General features: G+C 30.5%; 1 protein-coding gene across 14 annotated transcripts in view; it reads left to right on the forward strand.

Moving 5' to 3' along the window:
* Shot (dystonin-like protein short stop) overlaps positions 1-14,497 on the forward strand; it is a 103,063-nt gene that overhangs the window by 19,689 nt on the left and 68,877 nt on the right. For all 14 annotated transcript variants that reach the window (XM_074246693.1, XM_074246683.1, XM_074246684.1 and 11 more), the window contains one exon: positions 4,032-4,093. In XM_074246693.1, coding sequence (XP_074102794.1) covers positions 4,032-4,093 — 62 coding nt within the window. The remainder of the gene's footprint in view (positions 1-4,031; positions 4,094-14,497) is intronic.

A 14,497-nucleotide genomic window follows, 5' to 3' on the forward strand; every position in this document is an offset into this window, starting at 1 on the left:
TAATTTATGTTAAAATTTAAAAAGTCATATAATATGAAAGTTTGAACGATTTTCTTTGAATTTTAATTTTAAAAAGTGAAAAAAACTGAGTAGACTGTACAAGTTGATATTTTTATTAAATATCTCCAGAAATAGCAACTGAAAATTATAAATAACAATTATTATTTAAAGTTTCACAATTTTATAAAATCTTTCAACTTTAAATGGAATTGTAATTTACCATAAATAAATTTGAAGTATCAATATTAAAATTCAAAAGAGTTCAAGTTCCAGTTTTGGCCATTTTATACATTTTTTATCATTTAAAATTTAAAAATTTTTAACAAGTAGTTTTATCATTTATTGTAAAATAACACCACAGTCGACTTGAATATATTTTACGCTTGTCTCATAAATAGACTTGAGGAATACGTCTTAAAGAAAACTAGAACCCAAAATTTTAAGTATGAAAGACTAATTCTGTGCTTAAATGTTTGGCGGTAGTTTATATAATTTTGAATATCAACTTATTGAGTTTGAAATTTTTTTTTAAATGAAATTTCTACATTGGGCCACTTTCACCAGAATTTATTTATATTACTTCAATTGTTTGGTTATTATATCTAATCTAAGAATTTCAAGCGAAATAGAAAAAAGCCCGCTAAAGAGCTAACAGCGAATATAATAGATCTTTTGGGCAAATATTAAATGCTTAGAGTGATATTAATTTTAATCTTTGGCGATAAATCTTTATTTGTGTCTCTAAGCACACGTGATCTATTGTGACCATCACGGGAATAACTAGCATAAACTATCATTTCATCCACTTTGTTCTGTATTAGTTAGTAGTAGTGAGTTATATATTAAACGCCCGCGTTTTAGCGAGTATTTCTCCTTACAAATACACAGCCAGCAGTTATTTATCCTACTGTGTTTTCTTCTTACGGCGGTTCTTTAACCTCGTCACCGTGCCAAAAGAGTCTGATAATAAATTGTCACGGGTTTTAAATAATTGTCAAGCGCTAGAGTGCAATTTCACGTTGCCAGATATTTATATTCTTGAGAGAACGAATTTTAATCCGACTATGTACTTAAAAAACATTTAAAGAGTTTTTTTACGCATGGCCTAAAGAACTATATATGTATATTATATATGAAGGAAGTGGGCGCGCACGTAGGTGGATAATATTTGCTGAGAGCATTGTATTGAGAAGCCACTGTCGTCTATTTGACATTCCGATCTCTTTGAAGAAGTTGTAAAATCCTTTGTTGAAAAAATTTGAGAGTACATTCACGACAAATAGGCGCCACTGTCTAAAGAATCTGATGTCATGTCATAGTTTAAAGTTCATTTTTTGAAAATGAAATCGACTTCAGATCATTGTTAATGTTTGAAGTTTTGTTTTAAGAGTAGAATTAACTTTTTGATCCAAAAAATGTATAATTTTTTTATCTGCAACATTTAATCCAATTTAATCCATAGTTTTGATTTTCATTTTTCAAGAATTTTATTATTTGACTCAAAAGTTTTTTTTTTTAGATTTATAATTTAAATTTTTAATAAACGATAGCAAATAGAATAAAATCAATAAAAAACTTTTTTGGAAAAAATTAAATTTCCGGCAGAAAAGATTTCTTACAATTTTTCAATGTCTTGAAAATTTGACCCATAATTTAAATTTCAATTTTCAACCAACTTTTCTTATTCTAATAGTTTGTTAAATCAAATTTATTATAATCCCTACTATTAATAATTATACTAACATCTAATCATGACACATTGTTGTCTTATTATTAACGTTGGATGAAGTACAGTCTCAAAAATTTTTTTACACACGGTAACCATCTGACAGATAGTATCAATAAAGACTCCGTATAGGGACATATTTTTTACCATTCAATATTGAGTAATTGAAATAATTATTTTTCTACGATAAATCTCGGGATCATGACACGCATCGATCAATTGTCCGATCACTAGCTAAGCGTCAATTCAGCAACTCGTCACTCAATTTGCACACTCGCAATAAATTAGAGTCGTTATTATTGGCAATTTATTTAATAATAAATTATATATCCTGACAATTACGTAGTCGAAGACACTCTAAGTATTATAAAGGCAGCTCTTTCACTGAATGGTGGTTTAGATCAAAGCAAAGGCGGTCTGCTGCTAGACGAAGGTTGGTCTTTTGAAGTTTAGATGTACTGTGTATATTGTATATGTACTGAACGTACTTGGATCATCTTTCCAAGAATTCGTGATGGAAAATTATACGCTCATTACGTTAATTATTTTAGCTTTCGGCTGATACTAATATAATGTTAGTTGACGCCCCAGGCGTCGATGTCGTGCCTAAATATTTTTTATTTCTTTAAAATGATTATTATTATTGGTCTTATTGTTTCACTTTAAGTAGTGAGTGATTTAATCATCACATTTCTTTCCTCACTCAATTCATCCCTCTTGTAATGAATTACTGGAGGTTATTGTCTGCAAGTGAACTCTGATCCCTGTACTTATATTACTTGTATGAGTACCCGAAGGCTCCAGCTGCCTCCATGTGCACCAAACTATCCATCGTCACAGCAATCAACTTATGCCGTTAAAATTCCATTCTCAATCGTTAAATTTTTGAAATACTTCAACCTTAACCTTGTCCAATATTTATTACTTATTTAAGATGTTGGTTTCATATCTTCCTGTTTATTACATTAAATTGATTGTTTATTCTCGATTTAATTTTATGGTTTTGGAAATAAATTTTGGTTGTTGAAATCGATTTTTAAATTTAAGGCATAAATTTAAAAATTGAAATTTTATTTATAATTTCAAAATTACAAAAATATTTTTGATAATTACAAAAAATTTTTGTCTAATTTTGAAGAATTCCTAAAAATTAGGATTGAAGGAATTTTACCTAATAATTTTCAACTTACAAATAAATTTTTACAAGCTTATGAAATAACTTTTCAAAATTATAATTATAGAAAAAAATATTATAATCTTTCTTCAATTTCTTTTAATTAGTGAGTTCACATGAATAAGAAAATGAAAGAATTCTTGATTTAAATAAATTTTTCTTGTCTCAAGAATTTATTCTTTTTGCTCAAGAAAATCCTTTTCTTCAAAATGGTATTCTTGGTTCAAAATTTTGGATCTTGAGTCAAGTTAATTTTTTTATCAGTCTATACAAGATCTTTTTCTGTGTTCTTTTATAAACTCCAAAAATTGATTCATAATTTTAATTGAAAAGAATAAAAAAATAATTTATCAAAATAAAATTAAAAAAATCTCTTGCCAACTGTATTAACATTCAAAAGTAATACACTAAAAATTATCCAGTTAAGAAATAAACCTTCACGGTAAATATTTGCACAAAAGAATTGTTAAAACCCGCGTTGAGAATTTGAATAGAATAAAAAGCAGTGCCTTATATTTGCACGGCAATTAAGCGGTGTCTGATTATACAATAGGGGACAGAACTCGGTGACATTGTCACTGTTTGAAAGAAAGCAGAAGACTCCTACTTACTCTTCGTCATAGTTAGTCTCTTCTTTTCACGGGTACTTGGCTCACGCAACGTGGGCGTGACTGTAGTAGTATAGCAAGTACCGAACGAGGTTTACACATTACTCTGGGGCACGAAAGTTCAAGAGGTCAAGCATACAGCCCTCACCGCGGTCTTCTTTGCGGTCTCTTCACTTCTCTGGATCCGAGGATTGATTGCGATCCAAGTTAAAGTCTGTCGTAAATTAAATCCGGCAGCTCCTATCCGTACTCGTACCCCCAAGGCAGCTTTACCTTTAACCCTTAGCTTACCTTTTCGACTTCCTGAATAGAAAATTTACCTTTCGGTGCTACAAATAAAATAAAACTACTAGATAGATGTTTATCGTGTTATTGTCTAGGTTATAAGGTTAATTGAGTTTATACTCCACTTATATTCTTACTCTGTAGCTATACTGTAATAGTGATTAACAAATAACGGATAATTTGAACTTCCTTTTAATTTTAATTTATCTTTTTTTTTTTTTTTTTTTTTTAATTACAGACGAACGTGATGCCATACAGAAAAAAACCTTTACTAAATGGGTGAACAAACATCTTAAAAAGGTAACCTTTATTAACATTTATATAATATTTTTTTATTTTTATTATTATAATATTTTATTAAATTTACAAAAGCATCGTTACTATCGGTTAATTAAATAAAAACTATTTGGGAATTTATAAATATTTATAACGTAGTTGATAAATTACAAAATAGAGTCGTCAAAATTATCGACATCTTTAATATTCAAATAAAAAAATAAACAGTTTTTAGCCGTCGCATCATGTTGATAAACTTATTACTTTATTGAATAAATTTCCATGCACTTGTGCAAGTTGTTTCTTCTTTTTAAGCCTTTGAGGAAGATTTTTAATTGTCATATTAGCATAATAATTATTTACATAAAGATCTCTTGGCATTACAAACTGAAAAATTAGAAAAGTAAAAATAAATTTACAAAGTTTTAAATAAAAATCATTGTAAATTCTTTGCAGGAAATTTATACAATGTCATAACGATTTATTTAAATTTTTGTCGTCAGTTGGGTTAATCGATACCAATAGCCGTCATCTAGAAATCAGCGCATTCTTGCTGACAATATAGTTTTAATACGTGCGTAGTAGATTATATTATCTATCAATAAATAAAGCAAAAACATTTTATGGATTTGTGTATAATGTAGTGAGATCGGCGAGCTGCAGTAGGAAGTTTGAATAAAGTGAAGGTGAGGTTAGTTAACGTACTCAGTTTGCAACACACATCCATGACTTATTTATGAATTGCAATTTAAACGCTTAGATATTTATTATCTCGGCTTATTCTTACGGTATTTTTATTGGACTCTGGAGAAAAATCCAACGATAACGAGTTTGTTTGAAACAACCAGTATCAAAGGCTTTTAATTCTTAAGCTGGTAGTCAATAAACTGTAAATCGATGAGTCGGTTGATGGAGAAGTAAACATGATATTGAGATTGGATAATTCTGGTGATTTTTTTTTATATAAGTAAGCTACTTGATAAATTATAATCCGATTTTACGAAATGAAGAACATTCTTTCAGAAAGATATTTTTACAGTGAAAAAAAAAATTAACTTGATTTGAGAAAAAAACTTTTGAATTCAAAAATCTGATTTGATTATTTTGAGTCTAGGAGAAAAATTTTTGAATTAAGTAAAATTTACTTAAATTGAAATCTCGTAGTTCAAAATTTTTTTGTTTCATATAATAGGATAAAACTCTTTAAAATAATTTTTTAATTCAAACAGAATTATTAGAAATCAGTCAAGAAATATAATTTCAATTTTTAATAAAATTTTTTCACGTGGGTCGCGTTGCACAAGTTAACATTTACAAATGAATAAAAATCAGAGTGATAGAACCGTAAGTACCTGACTTGTGTCGCGTGGCACGTATATGTAGGTTGAAGGTGGTTTGCCAGCAAGCTATAGAAGGTAGCACCGATTGAGAAAAATAAACGTCAAATAAGTGGGCGAATAAGGGATCGGAGTAAGAGATCATTTGTCACCCTACACATTTCTATTATCATTTCTCATATCCTATCAAAAATCGTCACTCATAAAAACTTCACATTTTTATTTCATCAGATTTTTACCCAAATATAAATTTTTGCATTACACATACATCATATAATAATCAAATGTATAATTATATTTTTATAAACTTTTATCGCTCATCTGCAATTGCAGACGTTCAATTTCCATAAGTCATCATTATTCAATTCAGCGATCAAATAAAGCCGGAATGGAAATGCACTGAAAAATAAAATAAAAAGTATGAAATGAATGTAATATGTCTTTACTATGTACTTTACACATATATATGTTTATAAACCAGTACATTACCATCGAGATAAAGTGGCTTTTGTTGTGTTATGATTATTTTTTATGGACACTTGAATTGTCTTTTGTTTGATGACAGTTCTTACCTGCAATAATATGCCAACTATTTAAAAGTAAGCCACGGCCTTTACTTGTTTCTCTTAAAAACCAGCTAATTCAAATAAATAATGCATGCAAGTTTGGATAATACCCGCATTTTTGTTAAATTCTATTTTTTTTATCTCCTTTACTTTGGTATTCCACGGTATTACTTACAGATTACGCGACCAAGAATTTATTGGTGATTCACACCCGTCGTGAGTAATCTAATAGTTACCACGTACGTACATTCAACTCATTACATTAACCATTACCTCATACATTTTATCTTACAATAAATACTTTACTATACAGCCAATTCGTATATTTTTCTCCATAATTTGTAGAAAAAAAAATCTTATTGATACTCTATTATACAGAATTATATAAACTTGTAACAGAGTATTCACCCATATCAAGAAACTGCTCATTACTGCATGAGACTATTAAATTTAACATTTGCGCGGTTATTTAAGATTTACTTTATCGATTTTATCAAAGTATCCCACAGGGGATATTATAGGTACTCTTATGTCAGAAAAATGATAAATTTATCAATTTTAAAGCAGACGACATGTCAAAGAATCAATTCAGTAAAATTTTAATGAATGAAGCTTTCAATTATTTTCTTTTTAGTTTTAAAGTTATCAGAACGACGGAAATGTTTTTTTCTTGCTTCTGATGTTTTAAAAGGATTTTTATGCTTCGATAACAATTTTGCGAGACTTTGATGTAACGAGTTCTTAAAACTTATCAAAAATACTGAATTAATAATCAAAATAACCAAAAATTTAAACACAAAATCGTTAAAAAATTTGATAATTCTAAAAATTTTTAAAAATCTTTTCAAGAGAATCGTTTACAGAACATTTTGAAAAAGATAAAGAAAATTTTGATTCAATAAAATTATTTTGACATTGAAGATTTTGACAAAGAAACAAATTATTTTCTCAATTCAACTTTTTTGATACTATTATTTAAAAAAAATTTTTTGAATTACTCAAAAAACAAATTTTTTTAAATCAAAACATTTTTGATTCGGGTTAATTTTTTTTTTTCCTGTTTACTAATATAAAAATTAAATGGCTACGTAAAGATTCTTAAAAATAAAACTTGAGACTAAACCAATTGTTGCGCTTACAATGAATGGATTGTTTTATGAGAATTATTAAAAAAGAATAACTAATGACATTGTTGGTCACATGCAGCCGGTATAGATTATTATAAATGAAACAAAAACTGAGATTGCGTGCTGACTCTTCCGTTAAACACGACACGCTGCTCGGCTGTAGATAATATGAGTTAGAGGATAATGTAATACGCTACAACTTCAGCCTTGACGTGTACAGTATACACTAGTGGCAATACAAGCAAATAAACCTGAAACTGTATAAGTAAAAACTAATATAAGCAAGAAGTGGATAGTGAATAGCGGATAGAAGCTAACCGTATAGACGCTAAAAGCCGCGGCCGCGACCACGGTGTTACTCTTACAGCTCAAATACATTCTATTACACACTCTATGTTACTCTCTGTAGTCGTTTATATAAGTTGCCATGTTAGACACAAGGTCGCGTCGATACTTTTATTTCATATCACTCTCTAATCACCAAACTTATTTATATATATTATAATTACAATTATCATTATAATGTTGTATATTATATGGACAATGATCAAAACGGTCAACCCAACAGAAGTTGTTCCAGCCTACTGTACTTAAACACTTCGCTGCTACCAAACTTGGAACGACACTTGAGCTAATCTAATATATAATATACAATATAAAAATATTTCTGAACCGGCTATTTCGTTTTTTTTTTTTTTTTAATCAGATTTTTTTGTTATTTTAAATCTCGATTCTTGAGTTAGCTTAGAAACATCATCAATCACTCTGTCACATCCGGATTGTGAATCACACAAGTAAATCGTTAAGATTAACTTTTATTTTTTTTCGCTGAATTTATTAATACCATTCCAGTTAGTGAGACATCATATATATTATTAAAATGATTAAACATTTTTTAATTTATAGTCGCTGCTACTATTTTTTATCAGATTAGTTAAAATGTCATTAATTTTTTTCGACAAATTTACAAAGATTTAACTGTTGATTATATACATTAATTTCTACCGAAAAAATTTTAATTTTTTTCTCTCAAATGTTTATAAAATGATAACGAGTTAAAATTTTGGTAATTGTTTAGATTTGGGATTCCGTCGCTTTTGTGATCACAAAAAATAGAAAACTTGAAGTTTATTCGGTTTTTTTTTTTTTCAAAATTAAAAAAATTGATCTATTCATCTAAATCATTACTAGAATTACTTGAAACTTTAAGAACATATTATTTAAAATAATTTCCCTACCAATTTATGGACTGAAAATTTTCCTTAATCATGCAAAGTATCCAGTGCAAACATGAATAATATTTTAATTAAAAAAGGTGACTCCACCTCTTCCTTTACCTAGAACCGATATATGGATGAAAAAGTAAAGCATGCTCTGCCGGAGGGCTTGCTCCCTGGTTTTTAAACCGATTAAAAGAAACCGCCCGCAGTAAAACAGCTCCCACCTTAAACACAAACGCGAAGGTGTGTCGTCAGGCTGGCATTAATCTCCAGGCATCGATTTACAAATTACACTTGTCTGGACTGTGAATAACCGAGCGAACGCAAGTCGGTGGGTGCTTTCGAGCGTGAAATTGACTAAGTTAAGTTAAGAGCTGTAAGCAATGCCTGCTTTAGACATAAAACAACACACAGTTTTGTTAGTTTCATGCAGACTATGGCAGCCTATGCAAAGTTTCCAGATATAACAGTCGTGATGCCTTTTTTTATCTGGTCGAAGACTCGTGCCACGGATAGGACATCTGCTGTTAGTGGAGACCATTCCGTTTATCGCTTCCTCTTCCTCTTTCTCTCGAGGTAATTCAAACTATTACCTCCGACATCCAACCCTCTTCAGTCATCTCATCTTCAAGGCTCGCTAAATAAAATTATTAGTTGATTACCCGAGTGTCTTTGCCCATCTAAACTCTAAACAAAATTCTTCGAATCAAAACTGCAATTTAGCATGTAATGCTCATCGTGACCACAATTATCATTTCCGTCAAGGCTTGTCCTGACAATCCTTTTCCACGTCATTTAATCTCTTCAAAACTAGCATTCTCCAGCAGATGATGGTATGGCTCATCTGCTTCAACCATCCAGGCTTTCCCGTCTGGCCTAGTCTTGACATTGTATGCAAATAAAGTCTCAAGATCAACTTCTCCTTTAAATTTGCTTAGATTTTTTTTTGCTTTACTCCAACGGTACACCAGCGCTAACCAACTTCTATGTTTTGTATATTTTATATATGTATATTTATACTTTAAAATTCTCACGGAAGTGAGATAAGCTAGTGTATATAAAACGGCGAGTTAAAGAGATAAGTGTCGAGACTTGGCTCGTTCTTCTGCAAAACCGTGAACAAGTTGTTACACGTATTACAACCAGCATACCATACAGCGAAGCTGTACAATGTACATGTACACAGACACCAGAGGTACTACACAAAGTCGGTAATCGCGTCAGTAAGACTTTAGCCTAACTACTATACTCATTCTCATTACATTACATTACATTACATTGATGCATTTTTATTATTAGTGTATGTAACGTGTCTCTTGTTAAACACTTATCACGTGTATCAGATATATTCGCTTGTGATTTCTAAATTTTGCAGGCTTTATTTGAGATTTTACTTGGTTGTATTTAAACAAATTTTTTCGATAGTCTTAATTATTTTATTGGATGATTTCGGTCTGAATAAAATTGAAATTAACAATATAGATGATCAACTTTTGAACAATTTTTTTGAGTATTTTTAGTAAATTCATCATTTTGAACTTGACTATAAGATCGATTAAATTAAAAAAAAAAAAAATTCTGTTAGGTATTTTTTATTACTAACTATATAATTTAATATCAAGTCATGTATTGATAAAAAAAATTGAATTGATTTAAAAAAAACCAGAAAAATAATTTTAAAAAATTTAATTAACTTCAACTAAACGCAAGAGTTTTAAATTAGGAAATTTCAGCTAAACTAATGAGTAAAATATATCTTTGAAGTTCTTCGTTTTTGTATTATCAATAGTTTTCATATTTATTATAATTTATAAGAACAGAACAAATTTAATAATGATTGATGAATTGATAAAAATAAAGCAATCGAACGACTTGTCCGTTTAATGAAAAGATTTTTATTACATGTAATTTTTTTCTCAAAGTACGAAGGTTATTGTAAAAAAAATTGTTTGGTTCTATCAAAAATTATTTCTCTTGAATCAATTTTCTTTTTCTATCGACGTAAAATATTCAATTTTTAATTTAGCTAAAAGTCCCACAAATTCAGTACTTTGATCCAAGCAATTTTATAGACCAAACACTTCGATACACCTTTATAAAAAAAACTCGACACATTAACATCCGAAACATAAATCATTGCCGTAATCAATCCCAAAGCACTTGATTATTTGCTTAAAACATAGTTTGATAACATTGACATCTTTATTGTCGGCTTGACAATGATTACATGATCAAAATATCGTGACTATTTAAAAACGTGGGAAGCGCTAGATGTAGGCGGTGCAAGTATAATATTATTCCAGTCTGCTTGCCAGCAAGGTCATTGCTCGTAACTTTAATTCACAGAAGGTCTCGGCAAATGGCCAGTAGCTCCTAGTAACATTAAATGAAATATCATTTAGACCACTACTCTACTCTACACTAATACAGATAAACATTATTAGCATACAAATATACATTAATAAAGATAAACGGCAAACATTTAATGACATTACGTATGTATCAAGATTGGTAGGCCTTTTATTGCCTTGCAATACTTAACTCCTATCATATCACTTACTCAAGGATGTGATTTCTTTCTCTCTGGCTGGCCTATGATCCAAACCGCCTTATTTAACTCTAGAAAAAACTTAAATATATGAATATTCAAAAATACGATCCGCTATTGGCAAATGTATCCATCTGCTACATCACTAAATCAGCTTCCAAACATTTCTACAAACAAATCAATCTGAATGAGAAAACCGGCTCCGCATGCAAAGATGCAGTTATTTATTAATATTGTTTATCTTAAAAATTGTTTTACAAAAACAATTCTGTGTGTATAATAAAATATCTAAAGAAAACCGCTACAATAGTCAGCATCCGGAGCACAAACAGCGAAACAGTTGCATCCAAATGGGTCAATTACATCTCTCTGTAATTTTTTCAGCAAAGGAAGTCAATTCTTTGGAGTCATCATGGCATCTTGTTGCTTTCGCGGATTTATGTTTTATTTTTTATCTTCTCATCTCCTCGTCAAGGTCGCTCCAATGTGGGTACACAGTCAGAAGCTGAACGAACACATTATTTACGTTTAAGCGGGTCTTTTATCACTTTTTATTCTCTTTTCCGCAATATAACAACTCTCCGTCTCTATAAACACTTTGCTCCGTCCTTATCCTGTTTAGCTGAAAGTTTAAACAAAGCCGCCGAAAACAAAAACATCAGAGGGGAGTTAAATAACAAATAAAAGGATTCTACTCTTATTCTGCAGTCTGCGAGTCAGAAGCGGAGCTCTTGATATTAATATTTAGAAGTCCTTATTAATTTTTTGATAAATTAAATTTTTTAAATTTTAGGTATGGTCAAAGTTCAATTTATAAAAAATTTTGGGTTTTTTTTTAATATTTTTGGCAAACCTATCAAAATTTTACTTCAGAAAAAATTTTTTTTAAGCTCTCAGATAATTTTAATTTTTTTATTGATTTAAAACATTTTCTAAAGTTAAGAATTAAAATTCAGAATAAAATAATACAGTTAAATCATATTACATATTTGAAATTGTAAAAAATTTAGCAGGAAAGTTTTTTTTATATAAAACGAAATTCTCAGCGGCTTACTCCTTTGCTCGATTAAAAAAAAGAAATGTATCCAATTTGTTGACAAGTTGAATCATCGATTCGAATTTGTTGGAGCTATTTATGACTCAGGTTGTTTTTATGTCCCCGCGTTATTGAGCGAATAACTCCTTATAAAGAAAATTTCAGCATCGAAATCGCAAATATAAGTCACTGGATTGCACATAACTGCCAGAAATCTAATCACTGTAAGCATGGAAGAGATACTAGAGCCAAGCCAGAGCCACCGGTTAAAAGTGCCGGAAGTGTAAAAAAATGTTATACTACTGACTGGGAGATGACATTTGGAATTCCTCAGATGGTTATGCACCAAACGGGTTACAGTTGACTTGAGAGACATTCGCAATTCACAATGTTACTGGATTCAAGGGCCATTTAAGACGCGTGACTCACTTGTATTGTGGGATGCTGGGGAACTGTTAGGTTCTGTATCTCCAGACTGCAAGCTGAAAACTGCAAACTGCATGTACTTCTGATGGCACACTGTTCTGGGTTTACATTTGCTCTGCATCGCCACCATATATGGATTGAATTATCCCGGTGAAAAATAATTTAAAGTCATCTTATATTATGTTCCGGTGTATTTCTGTGCTCATTTGACGAACGGCTGAAACAGACCGCAACTTTCACCATAAAACTTTTTATTTACGTTAATTGTGGGATTTATTATTGTATATTTTGTTTTGCTTAATATAATCTTCACTAACTGCGATGCGGATTGCTTTGATATTATAAGGACATAAGGAACATTTTTTGCTGTTTAGTTATACAGCAGTGTCGAGGAAATAAAATATAAAATCTAAGCTAACCCAACGTGCACTAGATTCAGACGACTGACTGCACTAGTTGAAGCTATAAGTTTAAGGTTATTTATATTATAAGAAGACAAGCTTATATAGAGCTCGACTCTTGACTCATTAATTTGCTAAAACGGATCCTGAGCAAGAACAAGGCCATGGGAACTACCAGGCATCTCACGGAGGCAAAACGCCTTTGTGTTCATGAGTGGAGTAAGGTACCTCCCCCGGTAATCCGTTATAGTGTATCTCATTGTTGCTGTCGGGTTGACCTTCGTGATGCAACCAAAGAACCAGAGTCAAGGTGTTGATGTTAAAGAAGCTACTTATTTATTTATATTTTTGTTTTTAATTCGGGTTTCTTTTTATGCAAACAGTAGTAAGGCCGAATTTTTAATTTTTCTGTTTTATCAACAGTCAATATTGAATCTTTTTCGCGTAACTCTTTTATTCACCGAAGAGCTGTGAAATAAAAAATTAATCATGAAACACATGGAAATAATTAAATTTATTAATTTTGAATTAATAATTGTACTTTTTTCTAAAACAGTGACTCAGTTGAGGAATAGTGAATTTCAAAGACTGAGGATGAGCTGCGACGTATTCCATATCGACTTTAAATAATTTTTGTCTTGAAAATTTGACCGGTTACTTATTCGTAAATTTGACAGTAAATTCTTTGAAGCGAAACCTTTTTTTTTTTTTTTTAATTTCTAATAGAAATTAAAAAAAAAAAATTTACCTTTGATAGGAAAAGTTCCTTTTATAAATCGAAAATCAATCGTTTATTTTATACTTGTATTATATGGACCCACATTTGACGACTTTTTCAAACTAAACTATTTTTCCCATAATCACACCGTTTTAAAGTTCAATTCTTGACATAAATCAACAAATCAAGTTGTCTGTTGTGGATAAAAAGTCTCGTTCTATATTTTAATAGCGCCATTAATCTCAGCCAGAGAACTTAGTAGTTTTAATCGTCTGCTATCAATCTCGGCTTTTTCTCAAAAATCCTTGAAACAAAATTCTCGGCTCGGGTCACTTGAATGTTTATAATTAATAATAATAATTATAAAATACATGATAAAATAAAAAAAAATGACATTTTGATCATCTAAAAAATTAATAAGTTATGTCATATACATGTATGCAAATAAATGGGAGAAATGTGGGCCCAAATGATTAAATCAGAGACTAAAAAATGTCGAAAAAAAATATAACCTGCGTGTGGCTCACAAGGGTCGCGATAAAGATTATAAAAAATGGTCGTTACTTCTGACGTTTCTGGTTTTATTTCACATGGTGTTAGTATGGTCAACCCACTAGATTCGTCCACTGGCTTGTATTATACTTATTATATTACTACGGGTGAATTAATACAAGTATCATATGTGTGATACAGACTACAGACACCAGCTGTGATTCCGTGGCGCCCACATACGAACGGTTGCTTTCCTGAGTCTGACCTTATTCGGACACCTTCTCCATCGCCAGGTTCTTTCTCCGGTCGCCTACCGATTCCCGTACCAAAGTTTGCCTAACAGTGACCAATCGCGTACCGGTGTCCAGGTAGGACTTGAGCCTTCACCGGCTCCACTCAAGTAGTCTCTTTATTTAATATATAAATTCTCCTTATACTTTTTCTTACTTATACTCATACTTATTCTATTCGTTACTTACTTCACCATTATATTATGTACGTTGTCGTCGTATTTCGCAATTACCAACTTACAGGTGGGTGCAATAAGAGTTATTTGA

Source organism: Cotesia typhae, unplaced genomic scaffold (assembly GCF_013202065.1).
Source record: "Cotesia typhae breed Kobodo isofemale line unplaced genomic scaffold, CoteBio_Ctyphae contig_48, whole genome shotgun sequence".
Classification (NCBI taxonomy): domain Eukaryota; kingdom Metazoa; phylum Arthropoda; class Insecta; order Hymenoptera; family Braconidae; genus Cotesia; species Cotesia typhae.